The sequence below is a fragment of the Podarcis liolepis genome (genome assembly GCF_965112155.1).
Source record: "Podarcis liolepis genome assembly, chromosome: 14".
Taxonomy (NCBI): domain Eukaryota; kingdom Metazoa; phylum Chordata; class Lepidosauria; order Squamata; family Lacertidae; genus Podarcis; species Podarcis liolepis.
Window position 1 is genome coordinate 36,405,432 of NC_139569.1, and position 16,755 is coordinate 36,422,186.

General features: G+C 44.1%; 2 protein-coding genes across 7 annotated transcripts in view; one reads left to right on the forward strand and one right to left on the reverse strand.

The window, feature by feature from the left end:
- Positions 1–1,728, forward strand: part of FANCI (FA complementation group I) — a 33,212-nt gene extending 31,484 nt beyond the window's left edge. For 2 of the 4 annotated variants that reach the window (XM_083475316.1, XM_083475317.1), the window contains exons 38-39: positions 1–126; positions 547–1,728. In XM_083475316.1, coding sequence (XP_083331442.1) covers positions 1–126; positions 547–612 — 192 coding nt within the window. In that variant the 3' untranslated portion in view covers positions 613–1,728. The other 2 variants (XM_083475314.1, XM_083475315.1) reach the window with 1 other exon arrangement.
- Positions 696–16,755, reverse strand: part of POLG (DNA polymerase gamma, catalytic subunit) — a 27,741-nt gene continuing 11,681 nt past the window's right edge. For all 3 annotated transcript variants that reach the window (XM_083475321.1, XM_083475319.1, XM_083475320.1), the window contains exons 10-23: positions 15,532–15,756; positions 13,643–13,763; positions 13,267–13,332; positions 12,623–12,727; positions 11,766–11,926; positions 11,249–11,302; positions 10,003–10,120; positions 9,437–9,572; positions 8,185–8,431; positions 7,261–7,383; positions 5,394–5,562; positions 4,041–4,249; positions 3,300–3,460; positions 696–1,077 (exon numbers count right to left, since the gene is read on the reverse strand). In XM_083475321.1, coding sequence (XP_083331447.1) covers positions 1,013–1,077; positions 3,300–3,460; positions 4,041–4,249; positions 5,394–5,562; positions 7,261–7,383; positions 8,185–8,431; positions 9,437–9,572; positions 10,003–10,120; positions 11,249–11,302; positions 11,766–11,926; positions 12,623–12,727; positions 13,267–13,332; positions 13,643–13,763; positions 15,532–15,756 — 1,960 coding nt within the window. In that variant the 3' untranslated portion in view covers positions 696–1,012. The remainder of the gene's footprint in view (positions 1,078–3,299; positions 3,461–4,040; positions 4,250–5,393; positions 5,563–7,260; positions 7,384–8,184; positions 8,432–9,436; positions 9,573–10,002; positions 10,121–11,248; positions 11,303–11,765; positions 11,927–12,622; positions 12,728–13,266; positions 13,333–13,642; positions 13,764–15,531; positions 15,757–16,755) is intronic.

Consider the following 16,755-nt stretch of genomic DNA (forward strand, 5'->3'; position numbering starts at 1 on the left):
GTCAACCTGATGCAATATATGAAACTGAGCACCTCCCGGGACTTCCGTATCAATGTGTCTACTTTGGAGAACGCTCTACAGGAACAAAATGCTGAAGATAGGGAGAATGAGCCAGCCAATGACCAGGTCAGTAGTAGACATTCTAAAAAGATGCAATCTATTTTCTGCCAATATAAATGTAAATCTGTACTTCCAAAGTGCCTTCTATGAAATTCATATGAAGCTTAGTCAGTTGTATGCTAATGGTAAATACCCATTTCTGTACAATGGCAACTTGTTTTGAAGTGTGGGGAATATCCCTTTGCATCATCCTGACTACTCAATTTCACCACTGAGTCTCAGCAGCCTCTGTGGGGGGTGAGGAAGACACATGAATGCTAATGAGATGACAAAAATGAAGAACATGACACTTTTCTAGCAGAAGTTAATTTTCAGAGGTGTTTTTCAGAGTAAAAATTGCTTTAAACAGCAGGTTTTAAAATTGTGTTTCAGTAACTCAGGACTCCTCTGGCGCATTTACTAATAGCCTGTTTTCATCTCTTTTAGAGCACTGCATCTACCCAATCCAACACCAGCCAGGAACCCAAAACTAAGAGGCGACGTAAAAAATAAGAGCTGCCTTGGTCATTCCCAAGTGACTACTCTAGCTTGGTTCTGCTTGCCCTGTGAAGCATTAATGGAGAAAGATGAATGTCTCATTTTTAAGACGGGCTTTAATTAGGTTTCTGCTTGCCATACGAATGACATGCAATTCTCTGAATGCTTGTACCACAACAGGCTACTGAATAACCATCCTGGCACAGCCCAGTTAAAGTGCAATCTGTCCTTCTGGATGTTCTGTCAGTGATTCACCTTTGCAGCTGTAGCCTGTTTTAATGATAGCCCTGAAGTCTTCTCCCTCTTCTCAGTGAAAAAGTGCAAATCACAGGGAGTGGGCAGGTCTCCTTGCTTAAGCTGCTTCTGGGAGGATTCACTGAGCTGGTAGGTTTCCCGTCAGTTGAAGTCTTGCACCCTATTTTTGTTTCTGCAATGACCCTTTGGTTATTTTGAGAAGTTGATATATATCAAGAGCATCACCTGAAATAAATTAAATAGTCATGTTTACACCCCCCAGCCACATAACAGATACTGAAAACCACTTTGAGATCTACTTGTTGGTCTTGAAATAGCTAGCAAGCTGGGAAGGGAATAGAACAAGTAATCAACACCACTGTTTATTCCAAAACTACTGATATTACAAGAGAATGGTGGAGAATATTCCTAAATCTAGGACTGACCGCCATTTTTCTAAAATGCATTTTCCCTAAAAGATTTGCTTTAAAGGATTCCTGCCAGAGCTTAATTTAATAAAATACATGAACCCTTCTCCTGCAGTGGTTTCTTCACAAGCTGTCATAGTTGGAACAAAATTGCCATTGCAGCTCAATAATTAACAAGCTTTAGTTATAAGTTGTTTAAACACTCATTAATTCACGCCAATTAAAAAGTGATTATGTCAAGTGCTGAGCATAATTACTACTTGTGAGACAAGATTTCATCTTGAAGTGTTTGTAAGCACTCTGTTATTTACACTGTACCTTTGCACTATTTCCAGTCAGTGGCTGGATAACAAGCCTAGAGCTGATGGAGTGAGAACAAGCAATATGGGAAAGCCAGATGTTGCAGAACGGCTTCCCTATGCAAATGTATCAAAGCATAATAAAATGTTACATTGGGCAAAGAAACAAAGACTGACTGGGACATCCCACAGGTATTGTGAAGATGGACTCTCTCCTTTCTGTGGGAAACTAAGGCTGCTGTGCATACTTGTTGTTGTTTAGTCGTTTAGTCGTGTCCGACTCTTCGTGACCCCATGGACCAGAGCACGCCAGGCACTTCTGTCCTCCACTGCCTCTCGAAGTTTGATCAAACTCATGCTGGTAGCTTCAAGAACACCATCCAACCATCTCGTCCTCTTTTGTCCCCTTCTCCTTGTGCCCTCCATCTTTCCCAACATCAGGGTCTTTTCCAGGGAGTCTTCTCTTCTCATGAGGTGGCCAAAGTATTGGCGCCTCAGCTTCACGATCTGTCCTTCCAGTGAGCGCTCAGGGCTGATTTCCTTCAGAACGAATAGGTTTGATCTTCTTGCAGTCCATGGGACTCTCAAGAGTCTCCTCCAACACCATAATTCAAAAGCATCAATTCTTCGGCGATCAGCCTTCTTTATGGTCCAGCTCTCACTTCCATACATCACTACTGGGAAAACCATGGCTTTTACTATACGGACCTTTGTTGGCAAGGTGCATACTTACCTAAGTATAAGTTTCAGTGAATTGAGTGAGGTTTTCTGCTGGGTAAGTCTTTCTACTTGCACAAAAATGTAAGGTGTTATCATATTGCAGTTCTTGTGGCAGCAACACAAACAACATCATGACAACAGCAGGTGAGGTGAGTGAGCAGGCAGGTGGCCCAGGAAGGCCTTTCCATGTTCCCTGTGTCACCGCTGCCTACTTGCATGTGGACACACACACATACAACAAGGAAGCCCGAGATCTAAATGAGTGAGTAGCCTGGCTGAATGAGGGCTGCTTGTCATTAAGGGAATGAGCCTTGCAACAGTGATGGTGCTTGTGTAAACAAGAGGGGTAGCAGAGCAACAAAAGCAGGAGTGGCAGCCCCAGTGCTACAGAAGCAGATAGGGATCTATTTGGTCACTCTTCGTCCCATAGCGAAGGGAACATGCAAGTGCAAGCCTGACTCCTGGACTCACTCAGAGGACAAATTCTGGAGAAAGGAGATCCAAGCACAGCCTTGTTGAACTGGAAGGCTCTAAAAGGACATTTACAAGTTTTTGGCCAAAACCATGCACTGGGGATGGTCTAGTTAGCACATAAAACCATGGCTTAGTGCAAATGAACAGTCATGGGTTCCCAAAGCGCAGATCATGGCTGTTGTGCTCATGCCAGTCTTGCTGCTGTGCTTCCCGTATTGCATCTGAAGCCAGTCTTGTGGTTTGCCTCACTCTAGACAAACTGGTTCATCCAGAATGAGAGACAAGCTACCCTTCGCTGGGAAGTAGCACAGCAACTATGATCTTCATTCCAGGAACTCACTCACTGGTGCTGAACCATGGTTTGGCTTAGTGTTATATGCAAAGTGGATCAATATATATATATGGCGCTCCTGGTTTATATGGCTATTCCAATGAGTAGACATAAATTATTATTCAGTAGTAGCACAACAACAGGATTCAGATAATATTTCTGTGAGAAAAGGAGGTGCTAGCTTCTCTAGAATTAAGAAAGTGGCACAATACTCACCCTGGGGAATATTGTATCTTCTTTCCATCCCTGTTGGGTTAGATGGAGTGACACAATCCATCGTCACCTCTTTCCTTAAGCACCGATCAATGTCCACAGCACTAAAGAAGGCCACTGATTGAGGCAGATCTTGAATACCCAGTTTATATGAAAACATGCACCTGAAAATACAAGCAATGCAAGTAGTACAGATTTAGGAAATTCTTCTGAAAGGTGTCAGCTTTCAGTTATCACATCAACTACAGGCACAAATCCTCACATGTTTTTACAATTCTTTTTTAAAGACAAACAAACTCAAACTCACCTGAGTGCAGTAGTGCTCTCTCTACTTGTGATTGCCAGCAGCTGATATTCAGAGGCATAATGCCTTGGACAGTTAGCACTTTTCCCCCAGCCAGAACTCACAGGAACATGAGGCAAGGACAGGAGTGACACACCAATGAAGGATAGTCTATAAAAGCTGGTCATGTGGTTCCTCACATCTCCCATGTGGAGATGGACACCTCGTTCACTCAACCCAGAAAAAGTATTTATTGCAAGGATTTGGACAGCCCCACAACCCCAAATTTGATACTATGTCTTCTCTATGTAGTTGCTTTCCCAAGTGCTTAATATATTTGCTCTCAGCCATGGAAGGTAGGCTAGTATTATAAGAAATCTGTCAGGCAATCCGTTATTTTCCAGCTGAACAGATATCCTGAACATTGGCCTGTGGAATGCCATGACAAAAATGGTGCTTACCGTGTAAGGAGGTTCGTGATCTGCAGGGCGAGAGCTGCCCGGTAGCGATCCTCACTTTGCACCAGGTATCGCACTTCGTCATGGATGCTGATACAAAACCGCCCATCAATGTTGAACTCTTCAAGGAGCCATTTCATTGACACAAGCATCAGGTGCAGGTAATCTACAGCCGAGCTCTGGACCACCCAGTTTATTCTGCTGGTTATAAACTGGAAGAGAGAGATACTGTTTTCTATTGTAAACCTCTTGCTTTTCTTGTTGGCTGCCTGCATCTTGAAAAGCATGACCAGCGTATCAATGTACACAACCACTGAAAACTATTGAGCCCTGATCTTTACTGCACAATATATGAATTTGCCAAACACATTTTTAAGGTGGCTTGGAGCTTGCACTGCTCATAGAGTTACAATGAAAGCACTTGGCATGGAAAAGACAACTTGTTGCAAACACTTGATCCACGACATAGCTTGCTACGCTACCTACAGATAACCAAAAAGCACAACCACCTTGCAAATACAGTGGTACCTCGAGTTACAAACACCTCAGGTTATAAACACTTCAGGTTACAAATTCCGCTAATCTGGAAGAGTTACCTCGAGTTGAGAACTTTGCCCCAGGATGAGAACGGAAATCGTGTACCAGCGGTGCAGCGGCAGCAAGAGGCCCCATTAGCGAAAGCACGCCTCTGGTTAAGAACAGTTTCAGGTTAAGAACGGATCTCCGGAACGAATTAAGTTCGTAACTAGAGGTATCACTGTAACTTTTAAGACTTACAATACTAGGTGTACAATTTCTACTATCCAACCTCCTGCAAATACGTGTTGCTTTTTTGTTGTTATGTAATAAATTACTAACCCTTGTAGATCTCCCCTGCCTGGTTGTCTAGTGGTGATTTTTACTCACTGCAGGCAGTGAAATCCCGCATTACAGCTCTTGCTCTTCTTGGGAAGGCTGCCAGAATCATTCTCAGCCTTTCTCCACAATCATAGACCTGGAAAGGAATGCACCCCACCCCCCGCCTTCAGCATGCACAATCACATGTACATGAATATTGGCATGCTCTGTGTGGCATGAAGCACACCATGGGAAAATGCCCAACAGCAAGAGTTTTAGCTGCATGCTCTGCTTCATACAGGCAGCTGGAGAATTTAAATGAAATACTGTTGCTACATGTTGCTGGTCATTGGCTGGATACTTCCATCTTCCCTTTCCCATTCTCCTAATACCACCTTTGCAGTGAAAACCCTTGCAATGCAAGCTGGGCAAATTACTTCTGCCACCAAAACACGCTGTAATGAAGCAAGGGCTGGAATTCAGAGTCAAGAGGTCAGAGTCAAGAGGGTTCCCTCTCACCTCGCCCTTGACAGCAGCTGGCTCCAATGCTCTGCTGATGTGGCAGCCCAGCACAGGGGTGCGAGGAGATTCTGACATGGCAATGCTTTCCAGTTTATTGAACATTTCAGACTCTGTCCCACTGGCCCACACTCGTCGGTTCACCACATCCCACTTTTTCCTTCGAGACCTGCAATATGAAGAACATAAGAGCTGAACAAGTCATTCAGCAACAGACTTCTGTTTAGGGATTTGTCAAGGTGCAGGTACCAGGGTGCATGGATTGTGCTTACTCCGTCACCAGCTACCCGCTTCCTGACATTTTTCTCTGCAGCATGGAAAATGCAGCTGGAACTCCAGCCCACCTATTTCTTCTCCATTAGACATCTCTCTTTCTCCCACCTACACTGCAGAAGTTTTGTAGCAGTCTCTATTTCTAGGCCTCACAAATTAAAGCCACCACCCAAAATATAAACCCTGGGTCCTGTACCACTAAGTGCTTAGAGTGGAGAAAGAAAAATTCAAGTTAATCAAAAGCAAGGCATTAAAGCCCAGTGATCGAGCTGCTCAGATAAATGCCTTGTCTCTAGCAGGCAGGGGATGGGGCAGAGGGAGGGACTCCTCCCTATGGGTGCTTCAAGCTTGCCTACCGTATTTTTTACTCTATAAGTAAGGGGAGATGTGTGTGCGTCTTATGGAGCGAATGCAGATGGGAGGCTCTGCTCAGTGCTCCCTTTAAAGAGCCCCATGGAGCGTGTGTGCAGCTCTTGGGGGCTTTTCCCCGAGGAGGAAGAAGGGCTGCCCTTCTCCCTCCTTGGGGAAAAGCCCCCAAGAGCCGCACACACGCTCCATGCACTCTTTAAAGGGAGCGTGGCTCTTGGGGGAGCCTTCATCCCTCTGCCCTGAAGAGGCTTCGCATGGCTATCCCAGAAGCCAGAACAGTAAGAGGCTATCTCAGAAGCCAGATTCCTCTTGCTGTTCTGGCTTCTGGGATTCCGAATATTTTTTCCCCTGTTTTCCTCCTCCAAAAACTTGGTGTCTTATAGAGCAAAAAATACGGTAATCTGCACAAACTGTGCCTTGACCATGAATGGGAACAGATAATCTGTTTTGGGTTACTCTCCTTTAGTAAGAGAGAACGTCAAAAATTATCTCTAAAAGTTCATCATCTTCTGGAGAAAAGGCCATGGCTGTTCACAACCCAGTTATGTTATGGTATCACATAAACCCGCAAAGCACCAGAGACTTTTCTGAAATCCAAAGGAGGACTGAATAGCTACAGCACATATGCCACCCCACCACGGGGGGCGGGGAGGACATTATGTGGTGATAGGAGGGATAGGCTTCAGCTTCTCAAGGATTTCCATTTTCCAAAACACATTTGTTACCCTTTGGCTAAGAGTGCTTGGTGATACTCAGAAGCCACAAGGATGGCTAAATAATTTTTCCAGTGGGCAGGCTTCAGTGGCCCACATAACCTTTTGCCTTTGTCTGTGACCAGCAGGAGACGGAACTGAGTAAAATGGAGCAGAAGCATGTACAGTGGTATCTCGGGTAACAGACGCTTCAGTTTACAGACTCCACTAACCCACTAACCACTTAACCTCTGGTTAAGAACTTTGCTTCAGGATGAGAACAGAAATCGCGCAGCGGCAGCGGGAGGCCCCATTAGCTAAAGTGGTGCTTCAGGTTAAGAACAGTTTCAGGTTAAGAACAGACCTCCAAAATGAATTAAGTTCTTAACCCGAGGTACCACTGTAGATTTTTGTGGTATGGAGTTTAGATGACCATGGCACAGAATATTGATTTTTAAAAAAGTTTTATTGTACTTTAGTGCCAACTGCCCTGGCTCAGCTCAAGCATAACGTTCCAATAGAAAACACCTTACCATTTTCCTGCTTCTCTCTTTATCTTCCGCACATCTTCCAGGGACACAGAACCACCCTCTTCCCTTTCTACGGGGATGCCAAGCTCTTTCACCAGCCATTCCCCTTCCTCGGACAGATAGCAGCTGCAAGAGGAGAATGGAATAAGAAACCACAGGAGTTGGGAGGGACCCAAAACTGCCAACACAAAACACCCCCAAAGTCCAAACTAAGTAGGACCTTCAGCATGGCAGTTCAGGCAATAGTTCAAGTTGGAGCCAAACAGGAACTTAGAGTGAGCAAATAGCCTTGGGGGTAAACTGTTTAGAGCTAAGTCACATGATCTGGGAAAGAAACAGCCCCACTCTCCTCACACAATATCCTCTTATCCTGAAAAAGTTGGTGTCATTAGCAAACTTGGCCTCCCCACTGCTTACTTCTAATTCCAGATCATTTATGAACAAAAGCACAGGTCCCAGTACCAATTCTTGGGGGGACTCCACTTTCTACATCTCTCCATTTTGAGAACTGTCCATTCATTCCCAAGCTCTGCTTCCTATTCTTTAACCAGTGACTGATCCACAAGAGGACCTGTCCTCTTATCCCATACTGCACCAAAAGCTGTTTGAAAGTCCAAGTATGCAATGTCTACTTGACCATCGCTATGTTCACTGACATTCTCAAAGACACGGGAAATACTAATGAGACTGGACTTACCCTAAGGCACCACCAGAAAAGAGCCATTTCCCTCAATGAGACGGAATGGTTCTTTCCAGATATAAAAACTGCAGGCAGTAGTATTTTTAATCACTTTTTTGTTGTTTAAAAAATACACTGCCCAATTACAATGAGTTGTTTTAATTAATCAAAGGTTTTTTTAAATCAAGGTTGCAGAAATTACTACAGAGCACGAACATGATACTATCCAATCAGAGGTGGGCTCTTACCGCCGAATCCCTTTTGTAGCAACATACAACTGGCGAGCCTTTTCACTGGCCTGTTGCTGTGTCAGGCGATGGTTGAACTGCATGAGGAGGCGCTCTGCAAAGGGCTGCCCTGCCCCATAGATGCGCCCATAGTTGAACACTTTGGCATGTTCTCGGCTGATCCCCACTGTGGAGGCCGTCTTGCTGTGCAAGTCTGTGGCATTGCTCTTCTTCCCCTGAAGGGTCATCCAGCCAAAAGCCGTGCTGCCTTTGGTGGAGAAAGAAGGGGTTAGTGTGGTCCTGAAGAGGGTGTGATAAAAGAGACCTTGGAGTGAAACGGGGCCAGTTGTATCTCCGTAATTCTGTACAGGAACAAAATATGGCACTGGATACAAAATGGAGCTCAGAACCTCAGATGTCAATTAAAAACAAGTTTGTAGTCCTTATGGTTGCCTAGATACCATAATGCACACTGTCGGACAAGGGTACTTAAGCCCTGGGGGATGCCCCACTGTTGCTCCAACTGTTCAGCCAGGGCACAAGCTTGGAAAAAATGCCAGCTACGTAGCTGCCAGAAGTGTGTGTGCATGTGTATTCTGTGCACCTTAGGAGCTTCTGTAAGTGTCTGCTTTTGTCAATAAAGAATTAAACCGCCAGCCATTTGTCCTCCTTGGCTGAGTGAGCTTAGGACACAAATATATGGTAGTCTCTAGACCCCTATAAATTATTTTAAAGAGATATGTTGGTCTGAAGAAGGCAAAAAGTGGAATTTCTAATACAGTGGTGCCTCGCAAGACGAAAAGAATCCGTTCTGTGATTCTCTTCGTCTAGCGGTTTTTTCGTCTTGCGAAGGAAGCCCATTGACGGATTAGTGGATTAGCGCTATTAGCGGCTTATCGGATCAGCTGATAAGCGGCTTAGCGGCTTAGAAAAGGGGGGGGAAAGGAAAAAACCCCCGCAGGAACTCGCAAGACATTTTCGTCTTGCAAAGCAAGCCCATAGGAGATTTGTTTTGCGAAGCACCTCCAAAACGGAAAACTCTTTCGTCTAGCGAGTTTTCCGTCTTGCGAGGCATTCATCTTGCGGGGCACCACTGTATGTAGTTTACATACCGTACTGTAAAAATTTACAATAAAAAACTGTATTTCAAAAACACAGCATTAGCTATGATAGCTAAACAGAGCTTTCACATTCCCAGGCAGTACGTATACCCCTGACTATCAGCTGCTGAAGGAACAGACAGGGAAGGGCCGTTGTGAGTGGAAACGCTCACCATGCATGCCAGCAAAATGAGCTTCTCCCAAGACAGCTGCTATCCAAAGTTCCTGGGAATCCACATCAGCTCCAACCAGATGGTAGCCAGAAGGGGCCTGGACCATAGCTTTCAACTCACTGCCCACCCTGTCAGTCTGCAAGACACAGAGAACATAAGAAGATTCCTGCTAGATCAAACCAAAGACCCACCTAGTCCATCATTGTGTTCACACAGTGGCTAAGCAGGCCCAGAGTGCAACAGCACTCTCCTGCTCATGGATATATTATTACAGAATCTTCTAGTTACAGCAGTGATAGCCCGAGCTCGTAATTGGAAATCCATGCTCCAAAAATCAAAATAGCTAATGAACTAATTGGACTTTGTAGTAATGAATAAACGAACCGATAAATTATGTTTGCCAGAATGGCTTCTCTATTCCTGTAAATTAGCCAAAGGTGTCTATTTCTTATAGACTGGAATTCTCATTATGGACAAGCAAAGCAGGATGGACGTATCTTTGGGCAACTGTATTTCAGTTTCTCTCTCTCAGTAAGCATAAAAAGCATTAGAAAATCCATACATACTCTGGCATTACTGGCTGTCAACCAGGTGGGCTCCACAGCTCGGCGAGTTATTGTCCCGGCAGTTACCACCTGTGGCAGGATGGCTCCATAGCTATTCTCCTCGTCATAGTCTGGGTGCCTACAGAAACATCAGGGCGAGCCCATTTCATATAACATGAGGAAGCCAGCCTTGCTAGTGATCAAGTAGCTACTTGACAGGAACAGCTAAGACTGCAGGTAAACCGACACATCCTACAGAGGCGAAGGGTTCTAAAAGATTTTGCTGGAGTAGCTGCTAAGCAGCTGTTCATGAACATTCATCACTCTTAACTGGCTGTTACTCTTCAGGTAATATACATCTCTGACATTTGCTTGAAACCCAATAACCTGGTGGAGATTCTTGAGAGAACGCAGAACTTATTCCAAGTCATACAACTAGCCCATCTAGACTTATGGAATAAGTGGCATGCAAATCTGGTTAAATAAACCAGACTCAGCAGGCAAGTCCTTTGTGAGCCAGAAGTAGAAATGTATCCTGCAATTACTCCAGTATCTGGGATAAAGCCCCCCTCCCATGCTCAATAGAAAAACATGGATGGCAATCTGTCGGATTCTTTAACTGTGGTTCCTGTATTGCAGGGGGCTGGACTAGATTGCCCTTGTGGTCCCTTCCAACCCTACCATTCTATGATTCTTTGAATATCAGCTGCTCTCCCAAAACAGAATCCTTTTACTTTCACAGTCCAGATAATTTACAGCATGGCTACACATTACACTTGCCAGGGGAGAGCAGCCTGAATGTGCAGAAACTGTCTGCTGAGAGCTCAAAAGATTCTCCACCAACAGGCAGCAAAAGCTGGAGGCGATACAGATCAGATAGCAAAACAGGGCTGCTATTTTTCTGCAGGAGCTGGAAAAGGGAGGAACAGGGAAAACTGAGAGGTAGTACAACAGAAATCAACAAAAACGCTGCTTCTGAGAGCAGCCAGCTTTGCAACTTGCTAGTCTGATTTGTAAGACTGAAGATCTTTGAAGAAAGAGCAGAAAAACAGAAGTTTGGAACCTAGACACACCACCTACTTCTAGAGATCAGAAGAGACTTGTGAATGCACCACAAATTATATTGTGTTGTTTGTTGTTGTTGTTGTTGTTGTTGTTGTTGTTGTTGTTGTTGTTGTTGTTGTTGTTGTTGTTGTTGTTGTAAGTCACTTTGGTAACTAAATTTGGCTGAAATAAAAGGGAAAAAATGACATCTCTGTATGTGTACCTGGTCACAGATCGAGGCAGCTCCCCTTTCTTCAACCACACCACCATCTGGGAACTGACAAAACAAAAGGGAAACAAACTTCAGAAAGCAAACAGCAGAAGCTAAAGAACTAATGTCTTGCATTGGTCCTTGTCTCCTTGCCTGGCCACACCTAGTCTCAAGCCCTTAGCAGGCCATAAAAGGAATAATTGAGCTGAGCTAGTGTTTTATCCAGGGCTCAACAAGCCCAGTAATAAGACTGAACTATACCAAGCACACACACCCCAAAAACCTCCCTCCCCATAGCACTTAGCAAATTGAAGATGACTCAGGGGAGGGGCTCCTCTCTTGTTGCAAAGATTAAAATTTAAAGGTTGGAGTAAAGTATACAAACTGAATGGTTCATGGCACAAGAAGCACATTTACCTCGGTACTGAAAGAAGAACTTGAATTATCACCATACAGCATGGGAGCAGGGATTAAAGTGTCATGCAGTTCTGCAGACTGGTAATTTAATTCAAAGGAAGTCACCCCTCACCTGATTCTTTTGTGAGCATTTCTCCAAAAGGAGATCTTCTTGTTGATTTCAAGAGCTTGTGTCCCTTCTGTGGCCCCTATGCCAGCTTTCAGGGTGCCATCCTCCATTTTGGGCAAAAAATCCTTAGCAAATGGGCTTCCAACGTTGTTTTCATTCCCATCCTTTTAACAGCAGGAGATGGAAGTTTGCTTTAGCTTAAGGTATCGGTTATAAAACGGGATTAGCCAGCATAAAACCCTCCTCCCTACTACATATGAAGTTGCCTTACAGAAACCCTTAACGGTCCAGTCCAGCAGCTTCTATTCTGACCAGCAGCAACTCCGATAACTGGATTATGACCTCCTTAACACTTGTGAAATGTTAAAGAAGCAATGCCTTGGAGCATGGGTAAGATGCATTTCCTTTCCCAAGGAACAATCCTTAACACCAGTCAGAACATCTGGCAATAGGAATAAAGACTTCTAGGTCACAAACTGCATTTTCCAGGCCGATTTGAACACTTGGCACCTCTTGCACATACTTTGTTCTATTCAGGAAAGAAATATTACATTTCCAATAGAATTTAATAAGAGGCTTCATTTCAGTGGCAAAGGTGCATAGCCTTGAGAGGTCTATAAAACCATAACTACACTCTTATTCCCCCCCCCCCCACTACAAGGATATTAGAAAAAAGAAAAATAATCAAGTGGGAAAAATTTAGTGAATACTCAAGGGGGTGGGGGAATGTTCCCTGTGTGGTGTTTAACAGCCTCCATATATCACAGACACTTTGTTGCATATATACTTTAATGCAGTTCAATTAACTGAACTCGAGAAAATTATCAATTTATTTCTATATACAAGAAATTCCTGCTCACCTTGTGAGGTAGCCTGAAAAACCAGCACCCAGGGATATTGACCTCATTGTAAGGACCATTGCCATGGTGATAATCAGGATGACTCTTTGAATGGTCCAGCTCATCCTGTTGGCAAACCAATGTAGGGTTAGTTGGACCTGAATGTACAAGGATGTACATGAAAACAAAATAGACAACTCAAGATGTAGGAATGCCCCACCTCATAAAGGCAAACCAAAAAGTTTTAGAGAAGCATTCTTGATTAGATATCTGAATGATGTTTTTACCATCCATGCCAGCAGGGCCTCAACCACCTCTGTCATATTTAAGAGGAACAGTCACCAGAAAGTTGGGAAAATAGATCCCTCTCAATCTTTCTAGGAACTCTTGATGATGCTCTCAAAATTCTGCAATGCCTGATGCCACCGATTTGCTATGGTTCCTCCCCTCCCATTATACCTAAGATCAGGGTTGCTGGAGTAGACAAAGGGTTTGGGGCATTTGGGAACGCTCTTCCTACTACCTCCCCAATCAGACGAGCCCCTCATTCAGGCTTTTGCCCAGCACTCCCAAGATTCACTACTCAAAGCACACAGGTTTAGGCAATACATGAGTACAGATTTCCCCCCAATTACTGTTTTTCTCTCAAGGAGGTATACCATTACCTCACTAAATTGCTTGGTTACAGGATCTGAATCCATCTCCATCTCCGCACGGCTGAGCTCTTCAACCTGGCATGAGGGAAAGAGATCTCTTTAATAGCTAAGCTCATTCTCCCCTCCCACATCTACTCATTTTCCTGATCCCCATCTGACCAAGAAGGTCTTTCCCAAGTGAGGAAAACAAAAACTCTTCGCGTGTAGAAACCTAGCTTAGTTTCATCCTTGACATGCTTGCTTTCTTTATCCAGTGAGTTTTCTTTTTAATATGGAGAAAAATCACTTATGCAATGCCTTTACCTGAAATTGTACAGTTTAGCAAGAACTGCGCCGCATAATTCTACTGATCATGTATCACAGCTGTGAGACACACAATTTGTACCTTATGCCAGAAAGTGCTATTTTCTGTTAACATGAGCTCTTCTTCCAGCGTGGTGTCCAGTGAGATAGGTTGCTCTTTGCCTTTCTCCTTGCAGTGTTCCTGGTACAGATGCTCAATAACCCTACAGTTAAGGGGAAAGTAGTTTTGCTTTCACTGAATTCAGCAAATTATCCTGTTTCTTGATCCCATTTGCAAAGCAATGCTAAACTTTGCCATAAGAATGTTACCTGACAAGGAGATTGGTGCACTGGGCCTGCTCACTTTAATGAAAGTAGTTTTTCATTGAAGGATGTTGAGCACTTCACACCTTTACTCATTTGCAAATATCAGACCTAAAAATAGCTTTCCTTTTTGCAAGTGGCTATAGTTCAGCCATACAGAAGTGAGATGCTCCTATGCCGACATTTCTACACCCAGACAAGCAAGAGGCACTATTGCCATTCATGAACAAATTCCACTCAAGCAAAACAACTGGAGGATGGAGTGGCCTGGAGGGCCAGACAGAGGCCTGGAATTTGGTCCCCCAGTCCTGAAGTTCCCCACCCCTGGTTTACAAGGCCTAGCTCTTACATGTCATTCTCCAGGGCTAGGGAACATTCCTTACGTCTCACTGCAATTCACTGTGGGGCTGAAAGAAGACAAGGAGGAAAGGAGGAAGAAGAAAGAGCTGTGTGTGGTGGAGGCCCCTATACCCATCTTTTGGACCCCCTGGGAAACTCAACAAATCTGCTATACCCAGAACTGCGTGTGCTGAGTGCAGCTGAATGGGACACAGCTGTAGGCAGCCTGAGGAAGTACCATCTACCTTGGGCCTGCTCAAAAAAAGCAAATTTTGCATTACGGCTCCTGAGATCAAAGAGTATGTTTTCATCTATTTCAGGAGACAACTGGATGTCATTTTGAATCAAGATGGCAGACTGAAACTTTTGCACTGATTTTAGCCACTGATTTCAAAACTGAACTCTTCCCACCCCATTTCTTTGAACTGGAAAGCATCACAAAACAATGAATAAAATGGAGTGATGTGTGGACAATCCAGTATAAATCCACAATTTACTGCATAAATATATGTTGTAGAACACACCCTAAAAAATCCACCTGGACGGTCCCTGAAAGGTACCAAAGTGAATAAATGAAGCTCTCTCCTGCTGAGAGCACCTTCTCTGCTTGTCTTTGGAGGCAACTGCTTAGGTCGGAAGCAGATTAAAATCATCACACCTGCAGGGTACAACAAATGGGCTACAAAAGGAGGTGAATCTCCTGGAGAACCATGCATGCAACTGCATTTGCTCACCTTCATCCTTTTTCTAAAACGTGCCTCTCACAATTCTCCCCTCTTTTGGGTTCCAAGTATAGCTCTGGTGGCAGAGACCCAGTAGTGCTTTATTCACCAAGCATAATCAACAATTCTCCCCTCTTTTGTTACCTTTGTGTCCTACCTCTTCCTTTTCTGCCTTCCACTGCAAACTCAACAATTTTAAACTATAAGCTCCTTAGGGTAAGGACCTACAGTGGTGCCCCGCAAGACGAAAAACGCGCAAGACGAAAGAGTTTTCCGTTTTTTGAATCGTTCCGCAAGACGAATTTCCCTATGGGCTTGCTTCGCAAGACGAAACGTCTTGCGAGTTCTTGCAAGTTTGTTTCCTTTTTCTTAAAGCCGCTAAGCCGTTAATAGCCACTAAGCCGCTAATAGCCGTGCTTCACAAGACGAAAAAACTGCAAGGCGAAGAGACTCGCGGAACGGATTAATTTCGTCTTGCACGGCACCACTGTATCTTTTTTCTGTGACTGTATGATGCAATGCATACACTGATTGCACTGCATCAAATATTATTACTAGCAACAATTATAGACCATGGCAGCTTTTCACCCCAGAATGCACTTCTTACCTGAAGGGGCAAGTAGGCAAGTCAGCATCTGGAGTCCCCTCTGGCAGGTTGTCACTCCTCCCTGGCACCAGGTAACCCCAGCCGTATTTCTCAGAGTAGTGCAATGGAAAGCCATCCCAGGTGAGCCTCATGAGCTTTGGGGTCACTCTCATCTGAAGGCTGATAAGGCTGGGCCCAGGCACCCAGCTGGGATCATCCAGTCTCTGGCACAGCTTACGATACCACCTATGCAAGGGGAGAGTAGACCACAAAGTCAACATAAAGCTTTCCTCAATAATGCTAGATAATTGGTTGTTCAGATTAAATTTTATACCAAATTGCTCAAAGGCCTTCACCAAGGAGCTGTATGGAAATTCATTAAATAATAATTACATCTCCTGTCAGAGTTGATTTTACACAGTTTAACAAAAGCTACCTGCTCTGTCACTGATGCTTCCAGGTGGCCTGCTCCTTTTTTAAAGTACAGAACTTTTCCAATCGAGCTGCTAATGGGAGACTCTGGTTGCTGACTCTCTTCTCAATACATTATAATCTGAACGGCACTGACTCAGTTTGAATACATAGAAGCATGTCTCATTGTAGGAAATTAATTATAGGGGGGGGGGGCTTCCATTCTACAATGCTATGCTTCGTTAGCAGCAGTAGTAAACTTTTTTCAGGCTGAGGGCTGCACTGGCTTATGGCCAACCCTTGGGGGGAGGGGTTAAGTGTGAAACTGGGTGTGTCCAGTGTAAGAAGTGGGTGTGGCAAGAGCTGCCATTCAAAAAGCTGCCTTCTGAGACTTTCCCACCAGCCATTCTACACTATTGAAAATAATTATTCATCATTCATTATTAAATTTAATCATTTTTAAAAGAGGCTGAATTTGGGAAGACTTGGGGATCATAAAATACTTTTGTGAGGGTTGGATATGGGTTGTAAGTTAGCCACCCGTAATCTTCACTATACTACATAGGCCTGTGACCTTGCCAACGGAATTCTGTATGTTCACAGCAAACGGAATACTTCAGACAAATAAGTGGTTGTTTGACCAATCGTCTTGTAAATCAAACTGTTCTAACTTTTAGACAAAAAACATCCATAGGAATGTTAACAATTTATTTTACTCTTTTTTAAATGCCAACTGTAATGTAGGTCTACTTCTCAGGAACGTGGGTAAATCTATGTCTAAGCTGCACACTTCTGATAACAGATGGAGGCTCTCGTGGGCAAATGCTCCATATA